Genomic DNA, 21,255 nt, shown 5'->3' on the forward strand with positions numbered 1-21,255 from the left:
TTCATTGTCAAGATTAGTAGAACGACTACTAAAACCTTTGGATTAGAATTCAGAATGCATATGGGAGAATATTGATAGCAACAATGCTAGAAAACCTTGATTTGTCATAGCCCATGAGCTTTAAAGTTGGGGTTAAAATTCTACAAAAAAATGGCCATTTGCAAACCCTATTAACCATACCAATCAACTTGAACCCAATTCCCTTCACTTATATGGAAGAGTTCATATAAGTAACAGTATGAGATTAGTCCACTTTCAATAAACATGTCCAGTCAACTTGGTGTTTAGAAGAACATTGTTTAGCTTTAGATCACAATGAACTCTCAGTGTTTCGCTATGGTTATGAAAATAATCCAGTGAATAATAGCAACACCAATACCAATATCTAGCCCTTGAAGAAGATTTTATTCTTGGATGTATTGATCTCTTTCCTCTTCAATTACAGGAGGTGGATGCAAATCATGCAACCACTCCTCTAAACTCCTTTGGTGCATCAACTAAAAAACTAGAGCCTTGAAATCATCATCGAGAAAACATGCAGATATGACCTTGACGAGATTTTGATGCTTGATATTTCTCAAAGCCTCATATTCGGCTATGAACCTCTTTGTTAAACACCTTCATATCTACAAGTACAAGCCGAGCTCTATTGTCAGTATAAACAACCCCCTTGTATACAAACTCGAAACTGCCAACACCAGTCAAATTAGCTGAAGAAAACCGATAAGTGGCTTTTGATAAAGTAGCATATGACACTTGCAAGTAGAGCAAGTCCGAATACTAAAGGGATTATTAATTTCAAGCTATGATCTAATCTTCTTTTCTTGGAGCTCTTTAGACTTGCAAATGGGCAGCTTGAGATTAGGAATTCCCTTGCAGAATCTCATGTTGTCAACAATTGAAATAGTACCTTGATTTTCGAAAACACCTTACATTGATGGTGGTCAAGTCTGATAGGAACTAGATTTTAATTGATGTGACTATTACGCAAAAATACCAAGTACAAGAAGTAGTAATACACTCTTCACACAATGAACCTCATTGGTGATTATTTACATTGCAAACTTCCACATCTACTGTGGTAACATAAAAGCTAGACTTCACAGGCAGTACACAAAATTTCTCTATCACAAAAGCACATAAAAAAGAGTTTCTATCCAAGAAAAGTATTCCTAATGGAATGAAGTTCAAATGCAGCGTCATTGATATTCTTTAGTCAATCTATTGCGGATTCAGCAGAACAAGCAATTCCAATTCTAAATATTGAACTCAAGCACACCTCAACTTTATGAGTTCTCCCACTGCATTGATTGAGATTCTCGTTCGTGCCTCCTTCAAGGAGTCCAAGTAAATGATAACCACTTTGGCTTGTGAGATCAAGTTGTCTTAATTTTTAAACTTCATGGGGGCTCAAGTCTCGAGCAAGAGAATTCCAAAACTGTAGACGTATCCAGTTCTTAACGCCTCACTTCACAAATATTGTTAGCAAATTGAGAACAAAATAGTTGAATTATGCAAAAGTTTAAAAGAAAAAAAAAAGATATTGTGGAGAGGATGTGAATATTTACCTAAAACCACATAACCAATTGTACCTGTTATTCCGGCGGAACTTGTCTAATTTGTTGAAGCTTTTATACTGTTCAGTTGTGAGAGAAACCTTGCTAATCAAAGTTAGAAACATGTCTAGTACTCGACTTGTTGTACAAAAGAATAGTACTTGACTTCAAATCACAATAAACTATTGGTGTTTCAAGATGATTATGAAGATAATCGACTAATCAAGAGCACAAACAACATCAATGACAAGTAGAAGCCGCTATCAACAAAGTGATCAATTAGTATTACATAGAGTATAGCGATAACACAATGCCTTCTCCAAACCATTCTGATGAGAAACAAGCAGATACAGAGGATTCTCTTCAGACCGTTCAGTTTGGATCCGGTTTTTACCTTTGATCTAGGTCGTGCGGACTACACTCAAGTTCGGTATCGAACTAGAACACAAATCTACCCCATATGGTAGCTGTCTTCCCAAACAAAAAATAATATTGGGCTGAAAAGCCTGAAAGCACACTTGACCCGGCCCGGCCCAATATCACCTACCCTGTCTCGTTAAACATATACAATCAGTGAAACCGGTTCTATTCAGTTCTCAGCCCAGCACACAGACAGACCGCCCAAATGTCATTCCCCGAAGCGTCGGGTCGAAATCTGCACCGGGATCGACGCCCGAACTTTTCCGACCACCGCGCCGGAACCCTACACTCCGATTTACCCCCTGATCCTCTCCTCCGATCGGGCTCCTTCATTGACGCCACCACCACCACCACCTCCAATGGCCGAACCCCAAACCAAACCAAAAAGCCCCACAAGGCGCCTCAGCAGCCGAACCGTTCGGATCCCGGGACGGGCCCGGATAGCACGGAGGGAGGGGCTGGGCGGGTCAAGCGAAAAGCGTTTACTGATTCTATGGAGAGCTGGTTGCCGCAGGGCTGGTCCGTGCAGGAGAAAGTTCGGAGCTCTGGTGCAACAGCTGGAAGTACAGATAGGGTAAGTTTCTTGGTTTCAAAAATGCTTGTTATCTATTCAATGAGCTCAAAATTTGGAAATTTTGATTTGTAATATTTTAAGTTGATTAATGCTGGGTTGATGTTGATTAATGCTGGTTTGATGACTCTGTGAAAAGAAAATGGAGAAAGATTTTCGATTAGATTCTCTGTTTATTATTTTGAATGGAAATTAGATTCTGTGTTTAAACTTTAAACCCATTAAAAATCAAGAATTTAATACTTGGTGTTGGGCAAAGAAAATAAGTAAAAGGGCTTAACTTTTGGGTGAAATGTTTGGTATTTATGGTTGAGATATTGTGTTTTTATAGGAGTTGGTATTTAAGTTTTGTATTAGGTAACTAATTAGCTTTGATTTCATCCTATCTTGCTACCACGGATGTTATACAGTTATAATTAAAAAGTGTCTGTTTGTCGAATCTGCTTCAGCTTACACACGTGTATTTTGCTTCTTTAATTGGCGTTGGGGACGAAAATGTGTCTGTTTGTCAAAAGCGCTTCAGCGTATACACGCGTATTTTGCATCTTTAATTGGCGTCAGGGAGGAAAATTTTTGTATCGGTTTTCTTTGGTGTGTCATTCTCTAAAGTCAGAGGTTGTATTATCCTATATTTGGTATGATTATGTGATGTTTTGCACTTTTCATTGCCAAGAATGTGCTTTCTGGATACTCGATTTCTGGGTTGCATAAATGACATTATGGGTTATCGCAAAAGAAATTTTGTTCTCTGTTATTATGTGATGTTTGCACTTTGCACCGCCAAGAATGTGCTTTCTGGATAGTCACGAGGACCTATTGGTTCAAGCTCTGTTTAGCATTTGTGGTACATTTACAACTTTCACAATGCGATTGCCAGTCTGTTCACAAGGCTTGTTTCAATCAGTCCCCGTGGCTTTGTATGGTAGCGTAATGAATGAAAAAAAATATGATACAGTGCTGTATAGAAGGGCCCGTACATTCTATTGAATACATTGTTTTACTAGTTAATTACTCTTTCTATATAGTTTGGTATGAATCTTTTTTGTGTATCATAAGGATCAGGTCTTAGTCATTAATTAGCTGACATTATCAATCGAATAGTGTTTTTTACCCAACGTGTTCTGTTGCCATTTAGTCATTGATAAGTTTATCCAGTAACCACTACCCAGAAAAGCCACATCATTTTTTACCCTTCTGAGATTTGTATATCTAAGAAGTGGCTTACGGTTCCTTCCAGAAACAAATATATAGAAAAAGGAGGGAAGATAATATGACACTAGTGTAACAGAAAAAGTTTTACACCACTTATTAACTGTTTTAGGATTTTTTTTTTTTTTTTTTTTTTCAATGGCATAAAAACTTGCACTTACTTGCAGATGGCATAATATGCTTGTCCTTGTTGCAGTGTTTTAAAAAACTAGTTTTAAGACTCACCTAGGCGGTTTGGCTGTAAAGAAAACGCCTCTACCCAATGGAAATGGGCTATAGACTAGCCTAAATGCCTAGGCTATCGCCTCATGTGCATAGGCTATCGCTTCATGCGCGTAGGCTATTGCCTCAGGCACCTAGGCGACCTGGGTGTTTGAATTTAAATAATAAATAAATAAAAAATAACGCAAACCCAAAACGACGTCGTTTTGGGCAGGGTTTTTATAAAATTCATGCTAATTTTCTGTTTCTAACTTAGTTTCTATTAGTTTATTATGACTTTATAATGTTAGTTAGAGAAAAATAATAATAATAATAATCAAATATTTGATTACTTGGGGCTATCGCCTAGGCGAGGCTATCCATGAGGATATCGCCTAGGCATTTAGGTACTGTGAGACGATCGCCTAGGCTAGGCTATCCATGAAACGCCTTGGCTTCGCCTTGGCCTTTTAAAACATTGCTTTGTTGTTGCTTCTTGTTCCATGAAACGCCTTGGCTTTGCCTTCGCCTTTTAAAACATTGCTTTGTTGTTGCTTTTTGTTCGTTTATTCCTTTGGTAGTTCCATTTTAGACAAATTAAATGCTACAGAAATATAAAAATATCAGATATTGCTTTCCAGAAATCAAGTCTGAGCAAGATTTAAATCATCTGTTGCAGTATTACATTGATCCAGTCTCAGGTCGCCGGTTTCGGTCAAAGATAGAAGTTCTTCGCTTTCTGGAAACGGGAACAGCTAAAAAGGCAAAAACAGAGAACGCTAGCGTTGACAAAACAGTGAGTCAGAATTGATTTTGCTGAAAGCGGTAACCTTTCTCCGTTTTATTTTTCTTAACCCTAATTTCCAATTTCCGGCTACCTTATTTTTGGCAGTCTGTTGAGGGTTCTGGAAGCCAAAAAAAGAAGTCTAGCACAAAACCGAAAACTTCCGCGTTGAACTTTGATTATGACAATGTGCCCGAGAAGGTGGAATGGGTTCTTACAGCCTCTTCCGGAGAGTCCTGGACACCCTTTATTGATAACAAAAAGGTCCCTGAATCTACTTCAAAAGAATGGGCTGCTGCATTCGCATTAGTTCCATCCAAAAAATAGCGTCCACCCTCATCGGAAACATTTTGATCCCTCCTGCTGTATCACATATAGGTTGCACTGCAGAAAACGGTCACTCTTTTTGCCAACAAACCTACACTGACCAAAATTAGATCCTCCTTCTCCGTATTCCCTCCCTATTGATATTTTTTTGGTATCTTTTGGATCGAAAGAATTCATATCGCAGGACAGCCGAGCTCATCGACATTGTTTTTTGGCATTTGGATTTTTTGGGTACAGGGATATTCAAAAACGGTCTTATATTTTCCTTTGTTGTAGTTTTTTGTTCGAAGAGATGCTATTGGCACTCCAAAACTAACAGTAAGCTTGTTGTGCTCGTGTTCGAGTTTATGTTAGTGTAATCGTATTTTGGAGTACATAAAACAGTTGTCTCCTAAACTTACATCTAAGTCATGTCTAGTTTTATCTGCTTCCTTCTGTTAAGACGGTTTATTTAAGTAGGGATATGTGAGTTTTATGTTTTAGAAGAGGGGAAATAGAAAAACAAAAGAATGATTTTCCAACAATTTGATTAACATTAACTGTTGGTCTAATCCAATGGTTATTGTTAAGTTTTAGATTGTCAATTGTTCACAAAGCATTTGATTTATTTATTTTTGGAATATTTTGTTTTCTCAGAACATTTTATTTTATTAATGGCATGTGATTCACGCACTCTTTTTTTGTCTCTTTTTTTTTTATTTATTTATTCAATTCAACGGTTAGAAAGAAAAATGAGAGATTACTGTTTTTTTTTTAATTTTTGTTTCCTAAATATCACATTATAGACAGGAACACCCTGGCCAGTTTTGAAACTTGTTGCCCAAGGAATCTCTTGTTTTTTTTTCCTTTTTTTTTAATCTCTTCGAAATTAGATTTCAATTTGGAATCTCCCCCTCTCACATCAGTCCAGTACTATGCACCAACTTGGAAGAGTGTTGGCGTGAGCTGTTTCCTAATTTGAAGTTAACATTTTATTACCTTTTACAGTCGCAGCAAAACTATACTTCCTCTTGTAAATCTCTGTATGCACACTGCTCAGTGTTTCAGCCACATTGTAAAAAAAAATTCTAAACGAGAACCAATATAGCAATCGAACTTTTTTTTTCATGAAGAAGATTACGATATTTCATTCATTGATAAAAGGGCATTACAAATACATATCAAGAATTTGGCCCCAAAAGGGTCCTTGCAAACTAGATTTAAAAATATTCCAATAAAGCATCACTAATCGCAAAGTAATGAGTAAACTTCAATAACTCGTCCGAGCTTATTGGAAACCGCACAATTACACATATCAATAAAACTGTTAAACTTCGTGTTACAGGAGATCATGTGAGAATAAAACCTCAAACCATAAATTGAGATAGGGTGTACGATGCCCATGGATCAATCACATCACTTAATCAAAGCCAAAATCCCAGAACATCAAATGAAGTAGATCCAACAAATCAAATAGCTCCACCCTTGCCACATAGATCCAAAAGAGGCAGCACACCAAAACGAAAATTAAAATCATGCACTCTCCTAAAGAGAGAAATCAAACTAGCAAATTCTCCTATAGAGAGAAATCAAACCAAACTCCAGGACCATTCCTGGAAATTATTAAATAAACAAAATAAAAGGATAAAATCATGTTGCCGCTCCGCATCCTTCGAACATCCGTATGTCATATCACTGCACCGGCTAAACCCAAAGTGTCGTACTTACTAAACTTGATCGCAATGCAATTCGACATCTTTTATGGCTTCCCACTTCAACCTTATATTGAAGTTGATAATTAGATCCAAAACCTTGTATTAAATGTGTGCGTGGGCCAAGAGATGACGACTATCACGATGACTACAGCGCTTCACGGTGACAATTCAACTTCAAATAATGTAAATAGAAAGTGAGAGGGATGAAATGAAGAATGATTTTCAAGAAGATTGTTGTTGACCCCAAAGCCAAAGGCAGAAGTAGACAGTAGAGAATTTTTCCTTTGATTTTTCTCTAGATGGCAGATAGCAGTCGAACTTGTTGCCTAAGGAAAATAGAAGTTATCCTCCCTCCGAATGGAATTAAAGTACGGTATTTATTCTCCTTATTAAATAACTAGGGCTAACAAAGCTCTTCAATTCTTTGCCCACTCTCTTTCTCTTATAGACTTGGAGAATGAGAAAATAAGAAAGCAATTGAGATTGTGTCTTATTTCCTAATTAACTTTAGGAGAATATAATATCTAGGTTTATTGTCAAAAATAGGTTTGCTTGTTCAATTATGTATTTCCTATTTTGAGTTTGTCTATATCAGTGGTGGAGCCAGAATTCTGAATGAGGAGGGGCATTTCAGAAGTGTGTGTGTGTGTAAAAAGTTGAATTCATAACATGTTGACATATGCAATTTGTGTAATCCACACAAAACTGAAAAAAAATCTCTTGAATTCAATACTAGAAGAAAAAAAATGTAAAAACCCAGACAACCAAGTAAGAGGTAGGTTGTGGAAGGCTAAAGAAAATACAAAGAAGTAGAAAAAAGAAGGAAAAGGGGGAGATGTCTGCAAATAAAGAAGGTGGGTTGCTTTAGAAAATTATAGGATGTATATTACTGTTAGGTGAGAGAATTGAACCAGAAGTGGGATTGCTTTTTCCATTTAAAATTGCACATCTCTTTTAAAACTCCCCTACCAAACTTATTGTTTTATTAGACAGCAAAAAAGATTTAAAATCAAAACAGTTTAACGACGTCGTTTGCTTTATTTTCTTCCATGAGGTTCACACCTCAGATGAAGTCAGGATGGGCCGGGGACTACCCTAGTCCCTTGGTGGCTCCGCCCCTGGTCTATATCTCGTTTTTATAAATACCTTCTTATTGGGAAGAATAAAGAACTACAAGTGCATGTGAAAGTTTATGTGAAAGCTCAAATACTTTGTTTAACTATCATGAATTCCTATTCTTCACGTCCTCCATCTATGCCTACTCATGCTTCACCACCATCACCTTCTAATCATGACAAAGCTTCCTATGTTGGAGCATGGGTTTTATCCTTATTATGCATCTTCTCTATCATATGCGTTCCATGTCGAATATATTTAAAAAATTTGAAAAATCAAATGGGAGACCAGAAGGAATTGGCCTTGGAGGCGTGCGATTGGGTTGTAGCAAATTTGGAAATGGAGCATGAGGATGAAGTTTTCCGAATGTAGTATGAGCCTTGATTGTAGGAGGGCAAGGGAAAGGGGTTGCGTTGAGGGTTTGGAGAGAGGGAATGAGAGGTGCAATTGGCTGGAGATCGTGACCAAATTTTTGGAATTCTAACCGGGAAAAAAATCGCGAAGGGAGGCTTTGGCGGCGAGCAGAAGTTATTTATTCTTCTAAAAATTAAAAAGAAATTAGATATATATATATATATATATATATATATATATATAATAGTTAATAGTTTATTTAGAAATAATAGCACCCGGGAAAATAGCATTTCAACTTTTTTATAACTTTTGTTATGGGTGAGGTTATATGTAGGTGGGAAAATAAAATATCGGGATTGTTTACCGTCTTCAAATTTTGGTAGAATGATACTAAGCCCACTCTATTGTCTTATCTTCTCATCCACGTTATATTCTCACCCACTATAAAAAGGTAAATAAGAACATCACTCTTTTCCCACCCACCATAATTCCAATTATAACCTTTTAAATATCTTTAAGTTCTTTAAATTTTATTTTATGTAATATGTATATCTAAATATGTATGTATAATATATATGTAAATATTTATCTCAAAAAAAAACCAACCGTGGGATGAGATGGCAAGCTCCTTGGCTTGGGGCAACAATGATTGAAGAAGGAATACATTAATGTCGTTTCCCCTATTCGTTCTTGGATAGAAAAAGCCCATCTTACTCATATGATATGAAACCAATTTTCAGAGAAGACGAAAGGGCAAGTTCAGTAGAAACCAAACCCGATTCTCTAGGAAGCATGACTAATCTCCGTTGTTGTTGACACAGTTAGTTTGGCTACTGTACAAGAGATTAGGCAGGAAAAGGGTTTCGTAGGTACGGGTGCAAAATGATTAGAATGATCTTTTTCTTACCCATGGTCGTTGTTAATGGCTTCGACCGAATAGACTCAGACAGCAGCACAACGAGTTCTACATACACAATAGATGGAATTTGAAGAGGGAGGAGTTGTCATCGACGCCATCGTGCGGGTGTGGATTGGTTGGGTTTGGATAGGGTGGATTTTTATTTCTTTTTCTTTTTCTTTTTTGCTATTTCAACTAATGCTGATGTGGCAAAATGTTAGTGGTTATTGTTTAAGTCCTTAAATGTCATTTTATAAGAGGAGATATTTGTCATTGGAATTTACATTTTAAAGTGGGTGGAATGATAAGACAATGAGATGAGTTTAACACCACTCATTTAGTAAGGGTAATGCAATGTTAAAAATTTGTAATAAACGATGAGATGAAGGCTACCTTCTTGTGCAATGATGGTGGATTTTTCTTAGCAATATGCTTATCAAGCCTATTTTAACTCATTTATAGTAACTCAATGACAAATTCCTAAGATATACTTTTAAATTGATAAAAATTGTAATGTCCATGTGAAATTAGGAGATGGATTGTCTGCCCTCCCATTTCTATACTCTTCCTATCTCATTCTGTTTGTGTGGTCACGGTTAAACCACGTCAACATTTTATGTTGATTTTTTTATAAAAATAATAAAACAAAAGGTAATATGAATATAAAATGTTGACGTGGCTTAACCATGACCACATAAAACAGGAGGGAATATGAAGAGTATGAAATGGGAGGGCAGACAATCCACCTCTGTGAAATTAAGCACTTATCATCTGTCATTTGTAGGCTACCTATAAGAGCATATACAAAATAATATTTTAGTCATTTTTTAGTATAATAAGCATGTGCGATTACGTAGATCTATTTTCAAAAGACGCAAAAACTACAACATGTTATTTATTTAGAAATATTTAACCATTGCTGTTTTTTTCTACCTTAAGACATCAACGAATCAACTAAAATGATGAGAAATCAAATCTTAATAAATTAATTAACCAACTATGATCGTTTCGGCCTGTTTTGTAAAGATTTCAACATAATAATATCTTTATTAGGCTAAAATGATTTACAAAATTTTTTAACGTTACATACTAAAATCCTTTATCGTTTAACTTCCGTTTGCGTTTTTAACGGTATTATTATTTTCGTTCGTGTAATACTTCTCAGAACGCAGTAGAATTTTTGTGAACTCCAAGTGGAAAACAGACGGAACTTACCATAACACAGTTCACTTGGCACTGTCGCACTATCACTGTCACTGAGAATTATATTAACTGCTAAAATACCAAAATAACCCAATACACCAGAAGCAATTAACCCACCACGCCACGTCTCTCCAGTCTCCACTTCATCAACTCCCCCTTTTTGACCAATAAACTAAAAATGTAATCGAAACGTCCCTTCCAGAGATTTCAATGTGATTACAATACGAAGCTATGCATTACGTATTATTATATAAATAATAAAATATTTATGTAAAAAGAATTAATAACTTAAAAAATACAATTTTTTACTATATATGAAAATACGTGATATATCAAATATAATTTTTTTCTATTTATATGAAAACACGTGGTATACCAAATATAATTTTTTCAAATCACGTAGTATACCAAATACAATTTTTCCCTATTCATATGAAAACACGTGTGTACCATCGTTCGGACACGACAAACACGTTAAGGACGGCAAACTCGACAAACACGAAACGTCCCCTTCATCAAAGCACGCTCAACACCCTCCCCCTTCATCTAGTCATAAATTTTCAAGTTTTCACAAACGTCTGCTGCTAGCTGAGAAATCTCCAACACCTTTCAGACATGGAGCCACCACTCAAGCTCTCCCTCCTCCCTCTCCTCCTCTTCTCCGCCTGTCATGTCATCCTCCTCACCACCGCTTACTCCATCGGCGTCAACTACGGCACCATATCGGACAACCTCCCGCCGCCCTCCAAAGTTGCCGCGTTTCTCAAGACCAAGACCACCATCGACCGCGTCAAGATCTTCGACGTCAACCCCGACATCCTCCGCGCCTTCGCCGGTACCAACATCGCTGTAACCGTCACTGTCGGAAACGGAGACGTTCCGGCCCTTGCCAATCTCTCCGCGGCGCAGTCATGGGTGGCCGACAACATCCTGCCGTTCCACCCGCGCACGACCATCAACCGAATCGCCGTGGGCAACGAAATCCTCGCCACGTCGGACAAGGACCTCATCGCGCACCTGCTGCCGGCTATGAAGTCACTCCACTCGGCGCTCGAGCTCGTGAACATCTCCTCCATTCAGGTTGGGACACCTAACTCTCTGGGAATTCTCGCCCCCAACACAGGCCCACCGAGTGAAGGCCGATTCCGAACGGGTTACGACCGAGTGGTTTTCACTCCGATGCTGGATTTCCACCGCCAGACCAAATCCCCGTTTCTGATCAACCCGTACCCGTTTTTCGGATCCGTTCCCGAGACTCTAAACTACGCGCTGTTCAAGCCAAACGGCGGCGTTTTCGACAACGTCACGGGGATGAACTACACGAACATGTTCGACGCCCAGATGGACGCGGTTTATACGGCGATGAAGAAGGTCGGTTACGAGGACGTGGACGTCGTGGTGGCCGAAACGGGTTGGCCCTCCGTAGGTGACCCGACCCAGCCCGATGCGACCGTCGACAATGCGGCATCGTATAACGGAAACCTCATCAAGCACGTGAGCTCAGGCAAAGGCACGCCGCTGATGCCGAACCGGACGTTCGAGACCTACATCTTCGCTCTGTTCAATGAGAATCTGAAGCCGTCGAAGTCGGAGCAGAATTACGGGTTGTTCAAACCCGACTTCAACCCGGTTTACAATGTGGGCATTTTGCGCAACCAACAGGTAACTTCGTAGTTTCAGTAACTTTGGGTGGTAAGTAATCTAAAGTCATCTCTTCCTTCATGTGCTGTTTGTTGTTTTTTGACACGTGTCCGAGCTCACACCTCATTTCCTGCGTTTATGCCTCTGAGCTCTGACACCTCCACGACAGAAGCCCACCTGTCGTTGTCGTTTCGTACAATGACTGTTTATTAAATTAATTATGTTATTTAGGCAGCGGCTCCCAAGTCGAGCGTGGCGGCTGGTCCCAAGTCGGGCGTGGCCGCCGGACCAAAGTCTGGAGTGGCGGAGGGGCCCACGTCCGGTGGAGCACAAGCACCGTCGCCGTCGGCGGGGAAGAGGTGGTGCGTGCCGAGATCGGACGCTTCGGACGCGGCGCTGCAGAAGAACATAGATTTCGTGTGCAGCAGTGGAGTGGACTGCAAGCCCATACAGGGAGGTGGGCCCTGTTTTCAGCCCAATACGGTGAAGTCACACGCTGCTTACGTCATGAACGCATATTACCAGGCGAATGGTCCGCAGGATTCCAACTGTGACTTCAAGCACACCGGAGTCGTCACCACCACTGATCCCAGTAAGCTTTTCTTTTAATTTTATCCCCTATAATTTTTAATTTTTTAATTATGCAAATATTGTGGGTGTTTTTGTAAGAAAAAGAAAATTGAGGGGCAAATTGGTTGGCAGGTTACGATGCGTGCACGTACCCTTACAAGGCGGAGAAGTCCGAAAAGACGGTGGCGGGGGGTTCAATTAAAATGAAATGTGACAGAATGGCAGGGGTATTTATGATATTAGCCTCTTGTATAATGCTTATTTAAAAGAAAAAATTAATGATCTTTTAATTGTTAATTTAGGATAGCTAATTAAGTTATTAATTATTATTGGGTAGCCATTTTTTTGGTTCCAACTTCCAACGGCTAGTTTGTTAAGCTGCTCAGATGTATGAAATTTGAAGTTAATATATTGAAAAGATCATGGATTATGATGCTTGGGTATTTCAGTAATTTTCTGAATTTTGTTGTTGTTTGAGTAAAGTTACATGTACAAATATATTATATTATATTAAATTATTATAGAATCTAATTTCCAAAGCTTTCTAAAAGAGTGCGTCTTGGATCTGTGAATGTGGAAAGATGAGAGTTTGGAAGAAATATAGGTTTTATAGCAATTTCTTTACCGCAAAGCAAGATACGTGGGAAAGGGGAGGGAAGATGTAAATGGATCTTTAACGAAAAGTTTCTGATACTGTTAATGTTAACGAAAAATCATATTTTCATACTAAAATGTTAATTTTGATATTATTCACTTTACCATTTATTTTGTACTTATCGTTAAAATTCAAAATTTTTAAGCTCTTATAATTAATTTTCCTAGATTTTTTAAATTAGGACACCTAATTGTACGTAGGCTTTTTAATATAAAATTTCACACATGAGGTACTTTGTCTTTGATACCATTCAAAATGTTGGGCCTAACCAGTGGAAGACACATAGGCGCAAGAGGTGCGGCTGCAGCTTTGGTCGTCGTAAACAGATCCTAAGAGAGAGAATCCGTCCCTTTGGTTTCTCTGAACCTGGACAGAAACTTGCAATTCCGTTTGATGCTACTTCCAAAACATCGCAAACGACGTCGTTTTGAACCTAGAAAAAAAAGGGGCATCGTTTTGAACAAGTAGATGATATTTTATATCGATTTTGTTAGCAAACCAAGCTTGGATTTCACGTTGCAAAACTTTGATTCCAAACCCTACTAACGAACGGAGCCAGCCGGATCAAAGTACATCAAACACACCCACTTTAATCAATTCAAAAGACAAAAACATATGAATTGCAAGAACAGAACTGGACAAAGACCAGCAATTTAAATTCTAACCAGAATAGCAACTCAAAAATTAGAGAATTAAACGTTCAAACTTCCCAAAATTCAAAGTTGAAGATTTCAAAAACCCAATGGAACACATTCAAAGGAGAAAACTACACTTCAAAAAATTGAAAATTCTCAACAAAAAAAAAATACTGGAAACTATGACCCCATTCAAAATTCTATATAAAAGTCAAATTCATACAAAACAATAAAAACATTGTCAACAAAAACAACAAGAATATCACAATATTAGCAACAAAATAATAAATTAACAGTAAAAGTAGTGATTCAGAACTTACCCAAAAAGGCAGAAAATTGATTGGAAATAAAGATGCTAAAAATAGAAAGAAATTATTGCTGCTCATTGTGAGTCTAAAGCCATCCCCTCCCCTTAGAGCAGCTCCAACGGGAGCTCTTGCTCGAGGGACAGACTTCGGAACAGGGCTTGATTGCCCGAGGGAGGAAGTCCAGCGTTGGCTGGCAAGGGAGCCCGAGCAGCCCCGAGCGCCAGGTCCGTCGATTCTCGCCGGCCCGAGAGCATGAGGTGGATCTGACGTTAGACGCTTGTTTTAATGTTTTTTTTTATCAGGCCTCGAACTCCTCCAATATCGCGCTGATCTCGTCCACTATCCCCATCCTCTCCACCTCGAGCACCTGACGGAGCTGATAATTTTTCTATAAATATCTTATCATTATCTTCCACCTTACACCACAATTTTATTTTTCTTCAATACTTTGGGTTATAATTTCTTATTTAATGACACGTGGCACAACGAGACCGATTAAAAATCCTATCTGAAATTACAAATAAAATTATTTTTTATTATTTTATAAAATAAAAAATACTAATATTTTATTGCCTATTGCCATGACTATTCAATTTCGGAGTAGAGATGCAAAAGATAATTACTATTCATTGAAGACAGTTACTATTCATTGGAGGAGATTTAATAAGCAGTTGCCCTGGAGAGCCTTCCAACACTAGAAGTGCTCTTAGTGTAGATAAAATTGTTTAAAAAAAATAGAAAGAAATTTTATGAACGACATTAATATTGTTTATTATCTAAACGGATTTGATTGTCTATATTTTTCAGACCTTTTACCCTTTTTAAATTTCGCCCATTTTCTGACAATTTCTGACTTCGCTACCGCTACGCAGTTAAGTATGAGAGATAAGATTAGTCAACAGCTGAATTAGTAATGGCCTGATCACGATGATTAGAAAATATGATGGAGATGACTATTAGTATTACATTTCATATTGTAATAACCCTAACTGCCTCGTATTCGTTATTAACTTCTTGTCGGTGTCAATGAAGGCGGTGGTGAAAGAGGAAGAGTCACAAGCCGTGATACCATGGTGGAGGTACGTATGTATTTACGATAGTATACAAGCGGTTGTAGGAGGAGGAAGAGTCAAAGTCACTGAAGTATACGATCATCACATTTGAAGATCTCTATTCAGTGAGTTCCTATATATTGAGGTACTTTGAAAATTTCTATTTTGCCCATTATTTAGGGACTATACTGTTGAAGCCTCTCTTTTTTTCGGTGAATTACTGTTGAAGCCTTTTTTGTCCCTATATTTAGGAATTATACTGTTGTAGAGACTATTTAGGGTTCCCGTTAAAGATGCTTTAAGGTAGGAGTGAATTATACTAAATCCCTGAAATTTTAAATTGCTTTTACCTTACATTGACATCATGTGATAGTGTGACAGTCACATTGAAAAACCTCTTATGTTGTTTTAATACAATACATATTAGACAATTGTATTTAGTTTAAATATTTAAGTTGTTATAGGGACTAAACCATATGTATGCATTGTCTCCCTATTTTCTTATTGGTCATATAAACGAAATGCATTAAGAAAAAATCTGACTTGAACAGTAAACATATCAAGCTAACATGTTTACATATCAAGTGTGTGTATAGATATATCTCTATATACAAATAATCACATATTTTCCACGTAAAAATTCTATTTTTCCTTAGACAAAATAAGACGTAATTTGTCCACAATAATAAAAGGAAATTGTGGACAAAGAAGTAACATAATTAAACAAAATTCTCGGGCGGTAAAGGAGATGGAGAAGGAGGAAGAGTTGGAGCTGCCGATACCATGACGGGGTTAAGTGAGTGAAGGAGTGTGGTTGGTTTGTGTACCTTTCAAGTTAGAAGTCGTTGCTGTTTTGCGTACAAGGATAAGGATCGAAACAAAGTATATAGTACGTACTTTGGGAAATCATAAATCCTAAACGAATAAGGAAAAGAATTGAAAGAAAAAAGGGAAAGTTTATAATGTAGGATGTTGAAGCCACTAACTTCACCGTTGGAGGTTTGAATGTGGAGTAAGTCAACATATTAACAATATCCGAATTACGTAAGGACAACATATATGTGATGGGAAATTTTTTATGTATATTCTTTTTCCTCTTTTGCACCCCTTTATAAATTAGTGATAACATATTAATTTGCGTACTAACTAGTATGGTAAGGAACCAATTGTTCATGTAAAACTACATCAGTAATTATGATTTCATTGGATTTGAGCAATTCGTTTGTCGTTTTCTGCGCAGAGTTTATATTGTATTGGTCACTATTTGTATCTTTTAGGGTGTGTTTGTTTGGGCTCACTAAGTTTCACTGGACTGGACTGGACTATAGTCCAGTGTTTGTTTCGCACGGGAATTAAGTTTAATGGGATTAGCCGGTACTCGCTCCGACTAACCCCTTCGCTAAAAGTTCTTAGCGAGAACCCCAATTCTCACGGGATTGCTAAGCCCTTCTTTGAGAGCGTTGCTCGTTCCTCATTCTTGGTCGTCTTTCTCGTCGGTCCTCCTCCTCGCTAATCCTCCTCGCTCGTCCTACTCCCTCGTCCTGCTCGTCCTCATCTGGTAAATTCCAAATCCGACGACCTATTTCTATGATTTTGTTTTGTAGATTGTGAAATTATTATTGGGTTCTGATCGATTTTGTTGTTTTGGGTTCAAAATCTATGACATTATTAATGGGTTCTGATTGATTCCTCGTATAATCCTTTTATTTATGATATACCTTCTTATAATTTGAAGAAATCAAAATCAGTTATGATTTCAATGTTCGATCTTTTGATCTACCATTATTTTCCATATATTAAGTGAATTCTCTAGCCCCCTTGCCTATTTGGACAGTCTAGTTTGAGATGATATAGTAGTTGATAGCTGTGAGTGCATCAGTCATTTTTAATGTCCACTGGGATTGCAGTTTTGTTGTAGCTTTGTATAATCGTGATACAATATGATGCTTTTACCATTGCCATTGCATTAGTTTCATCTGGTCCCATAGGGTCACAGGGTTAACTTAGTTGTTCGGTTGATGTTTGCGAGAAAATGGTGTTATCCTTGTTGTTCAGAAATAATTTTGAATTTTGATTAGAAAGATTGTCAATTTTTGTGGATAATTTTAGTTTTTTTTCTTCAATTTTATGGTTTTGAGCACAGTATCAGCATCCCTTCCTTTCACCATATAGTATGTACTTGTGGCACAAGAGAAGTACCAAGTATCGTGTAGGTCCTTACCGATGCTTGTTCTCTCAACGAACACAACTATATATATATATATATATATATTTGGTGGTGAGGATTTACTTCTATGAGGTATTTCGTTATCTAATTTCTTCAAAGTGGTGGTGTTACTAGGTTTGCCAGATCCTCAGGGATGCAGCCACTAGTTACAACATGATTATAGTTTTCTATTAAGTAGAATCATCATTTCTAGGTGTAGCGCCTTTTTGAGCTTTGATTGTGAAAGAGGAAATTTTCCTCTGTAACTTGTTAGAAATAGTCTAGTTGTGATTGTGACTATGTATTGTATCTAACACTTGTGGCTTTTACTTGTTCGTTCACACCTCATTTTGTTATTTTATTGTGTTGGATTGGCGGTCCATTTTTTACTGGTACCATGCATGTAGAGGCTTCCTTATTGGTAATGTAAGTAGGAATTGGTATGCTATGTTGAGGTTGGAGCTCTTGTCTTGTTTCGTTATGTGTCTAAAATTCGTGAGTGAGTGTGAGATGAGTGAGTGGGTGTGAAATGGTTGGCCATTCATGTCTGATCTTGGTTTTCAACACCTCTAGGCATTTGAACTCAGATTTCTGTCTTTAAGTATATGCATTCTTCAGATGCTTACTTAAAACCAACTTAGTGAAAATGATTCAATGTTAACGGTTGATCTCATTTTCTTTTAAACAGTTTGATTCGAATTTGATTTAAAGAGGAAACAGCGCTTTTGAGCATTTCGTCTCTTGACTTCCTAAGGTTAATTGTTTCTTGTTATTAGACATACTAGAAAGGTCGACATATAAAAGATAAATACAATAAAGGTTAACAACTATTTAGAAACTTTCCCTATATTGGACAATCTCAGTGTTGACTTGTTGTGAAGTGACCTAGAACAAGCCAATGATCGGTACTCTTGTGTTCGCATAGGGTAAGCTTTTGTTTGTGCCTTTTGATCTTGTTAGGAAATAGAAAGGAATTATAAATATGCAAATTAAAAAGGAATAGATTCTATTGAATAAGTTTACAACTAAATGAATCCAAAGCCTTTGCTCTAAAAATATTGTGCTATTGTTGAGACCCCTGCTGATTCTATTGATGGAGTTTCGGTTACATATTTTCACATAAAGCAATATACTTAAGACTAGGACAACATGAAGTTTTGCATCTTTGTTTATTTCTCTGAGTTTACTTCTTTTGATATAGTTGCCTTGTTTCATGCTTACTTCTTTTGTCTAAAGCTTAATTATGATGTCCAGTGGAAGTGTTAAGTTTTCTGGCCATGTGCTTTCACCTTCTATGTATGTAACAGGGACTTTTGTTGGTATACATGGAAATAAGACTCATTAGCATTCCTGAATTTTGTGAGACGGGAGTTGTTGTTGTGTTAAACTTGGGGAATCTTGAATGTCGTACATTCAGTGTGTGTGTATGCAGTATGTGTGCAGTGTGTGTGTGTGCAGTGTGTGTGTGTGTGCAGTGAGTGTGAGTGTGTGCAGTGTGTGTGTGCAATGTGTGTGTGTGTGTGTGTGCAGTGAGTGTGTGTATGCAGTGTGTGTGTGTGTGCAGTGAGTGTGAGTGTGTGTGCAGTGTGTATGCAGTGTGTGTGTGTGTGCAGTGTGTGTGTGTGTGTATGCAGTGTGTGTGTGTGTGTGCAGTGAGTGTGAGTGTCTGTGCTTTGTACTTGGTTTATAACCATGATATTACAATGTGAATGTTTTGTACTTTAGTTCAAGGTACTGCAGATCATACTGACATAGCTAATGAACTTGAAGAAATGAGTCTCTCTCCTATGGATCAAATTGATGCATTGTCTCTTATTTTGGATAAACCAAAAAATGTGGGAGTGTTCAGGGCAATCAAACCGGAACTCAAGAAAGTGTTCGTCCAAAGGCTTTTAAGCGACAACGCAAGCGGATGAGGATTTTGGCTAATGTTAACATGGATGTATTTTATTAACGTTAACATGGATGTATTTTATTAATCATACAATCTTATGTTATGACTTATAACTTAGCTTTGCACTAGTATTTTGGCTTATGTTAACTAGCCATTTTGTAAATTATAGAGATATATTTTGGCTAATGTTAACTAATGTTAACTAGGATTTTCTAAATTATGGAGATCTTATGTACTTGTATTTGTTGAAGTTGCATGTATTGGCCACTATTATGGCGCGTTTACTAATCCGTAATCAAATTGAGAGGAATCGGATTGAGGAGGAATTTGATTGAGGAGGAATTGAAATGAGGTGGAATCAGAATCAGATTCTTGTTGAAATTGTTTACTAAAACTGTCTGGAATCGGAATACAATTCCATAAAGTTGTTTACTAATTCAGCAGAATCGGAATATAAACCAGTATGATTACTAAAATGCCCTTGTCCCAAATCAAATATTTTATATACTTTTTTTTAATAAAATTTGATATAGTATATAATAGTAACAAACTGATTTTGCATTGAGTAACAAACTGATTCTGCATGAAGTAACAAATTGATTCTGCATTGAGTAACAAACTGATTCTGCATGAAGTAACAAACTGATTATGCATTGAGTAACAAAATGATTCTGCATGTATTTAGGAGTTACTTTAGATCGATTGAATTTACTCTAGGTCGACTGATAAATAAAATGGGTCGACTGATAAATAGAATGGGTCGACTGATAAATAGAATGGGTCGACTGATAAAGGCAACAGTCAGCCCTTTTACACAGAATTAGTTCAATACATAAGCCGACTGAAGTAATTGGGTCGACTGATAAATAGAATGGGTCGATTGATAAATAGAATGGGTCGACTGATAAAGGCAACAGTCAGCCCTAGTTCAATACATAAGCCGACTGAAGTAATTGGGTCGACTGATAAATAGAATGGGTCGACTGATAAAGGCAACAGTCAGCCCTTTTACACATAATCAGTTTAAGTAAAGCATTAACTTTAACATTTCCATCCTAAATTTTTTTTCTGGACTTTTACACTACGACCCCTTGTGGTAAGATTCCTGGCTCCGCCACTGGTTGTGCATAATGTGAATGAGCATAGAATTATGCTTAATGAGCAAGAAGGACATGGAAAGAAATTGTTAGGAGCATTTTCAGTCTTAACTCTTCAAGCTACATTTGCAAATTAAACCCAATTCTATTAGCAGGTAATAGAAACAAAACAATTGTCAATTTTTTTTAAGATTCATAATATACATGGCAAAAATATGCTCCAATTAACCCATATCATGAGATTTGTAGCATTACTCTATTACACAATGACAAAAATTTGTAGTCCTAGTCTAAGCAAACACAAATCTGGTGAACAGTACTGTTTTTCTTATCCTGCTTCTTAGTCCGAGACTGCACCAAACGCTTCACTAAGTTAGTCCAGCTTAGTCCAGTCTAAGCCAGTCCAGCTTAGTCTCGGCAGCTAGTCCAGTCCGAGACAGTCCGGCGCAACAAACGCACCCTTAAAGTTTTAATAAGGAATTGGCATTGTTTGTATGCAAAGAGTGTTTTCTTACCAATTTTTTTTTTTTTGAACAGCAATTTTCTTACCAATTATGATGGCAATATTGAGTGCAAAGTCTCTCATATGACGGGTTATAGAGTGATAAATTTTTAATTGACGGAATTGGATTTCATTTGACTTTGGAGTGTGTTCTTGTGCTTGTCATGCTAGATCTGCCAATATGGTATCTATTTTTTTTTTCTTTTTAAAAGGGGGACAACTGGTGGCAAGCCACGGTTATCCATCCCTTTCGGGGGTCAGAAAGACTCACAGAGGCATTTTAGCCTCCCTCTGGCCACAAGTCTGGCTTCCACACAGTAACAAGTTTCGAACTCGAGACCTCCATTTTTTAGTTTTAAGGA

At 37.4% G+C, this 21,255-nt stretch overlaps 3 protein-coding genes and 1 pseudogene across 3 annotated transcripts in view; 2 read left to right on the top strand and 2 right to left on the bottom strand.

Moving 5' to 3' along the window:
- The window catches only part of LOC126590191 (probable LRR receptor-like serine/threonine-protein kinase At3g47570), a 51,613-nt gene that overhangs the window by 14,415 nt on the left and 15,943 nt on the right, over positions 1-21,255 (bottom strand). The gene's annotated exons all lie outside the window — the stretch shown is intronic.
- LOC126590192 (probable LRR receptor-like serine/threonine-protein kinase At3g47570) overlaps positions 1-21,255 on the bottom strand; it is a 49,831-nt pseudogene that overhangs the window by 11,177 nt on the left and 17,399 nt on the right.
- Positions 2,133-5,495, top strand: LOC126591224 (methyl-CpG-binding domain-containing protein 5-like). The gene is made up of 3 exons (XM_050256806.1): positions 2,133-2,550; positions 4,637-4,753; positions 4,850-5,495. The coding sequence occupies exons 1-3, from the start codon at positions 2,182-2,184 to the stop codon at positions 5,066-5,068; spliced, it is 705 nt and encodes a 234-aa protein (XP_050112763.1). The 5' UTR covers positions 2,133-2,181; the 3' UTR covers positions 5,069-5,495.
- LOC126591218 (glucan endo-1,3-beta-glucosidase-like) lies at positions 10,866-12,977 on the top strand. The gene is made up of 3 exons (XM_050256802.1): positions 10,866-11,995; positions 12,206-12,566; positions 12,677-12,977. The coding sequence occupies exons 1-3, from the start codon at positions 10,949-10,951 to the stop codon at positions 12,808-12,810; spliced, it is 1,542 nt and encodes a 513-aa protein (XP_050112759.1). The 5' UTR covers positions 10,866-10,948; the 3' UTR covers positions 12,811-12,977.

The sequence above is a fragment of the Malus sylvestris genome, chromosome 11 (genome assembly GCF_916048215.2).
Source record: "Malus sylvestris chromosome 11, drMalSylv7.2, whole genome shotgun sequence".
Classification (NCBI taxonomy): domain Eukaryota; kingdom Viridiplantae; phylum Streptophyta; class Magnoliopsida; order Rosales; family Rosaceae; genus Malus; species Malus sylvestris.

What these genes read in the sequence shown, in the direction of transcription:
- LOC126591224 (XM_050256806.1), top strand. Translation starts at nt 2,182, where the DNA reads ATGTCATTCCCCGAAGCGTCGGGTCGAAATCTGCACCGGGATCGACGC. An exon ending in CAGCTGGAAGTACAGATAGG is followed by an intron (nt 2,551 to 4,636) that starts GTAAGTTTCTTG and finishes CATCTGTTGCAG; the next exon opens with TATTACATTGATCCAGTCTC. An exon ending in ACGCTAGCGTTGACAAAACA is followed by an intron (nt 4,754 to 4,849) that starts GTGAGTCAGAAT and finishes TATTTTTGGCAG; the next exon opens with TCTGTTGAGGGTTCTGGAAG.
- LOC126591218 (XM_050256802.1), top strand. Translation starts at nt 10,949, where the DNA reads ATGGAGCCACCACTCAAGCTCTCCCTCCTCCCTCTCCTCCTCTTCTCC. An exon ending in GCATTTTGCGCAACCAACAG is followed by an intron (nt 11,996 to 12,205) that starts GTAACTTCGTAG and finishes TATGTTATTTAG; the next exon opens with GCAGCGGCTCCCAAGTCGAG. An exon ending in CGTCACCACCACTGATCCCA is followed by an intron (nt 12,567 to 12,676) that starts GTAAGCTTTTCT and finishes ATTGGTTGGCAG; the next exon opens with GTTACGATGCGTGCACGTAC.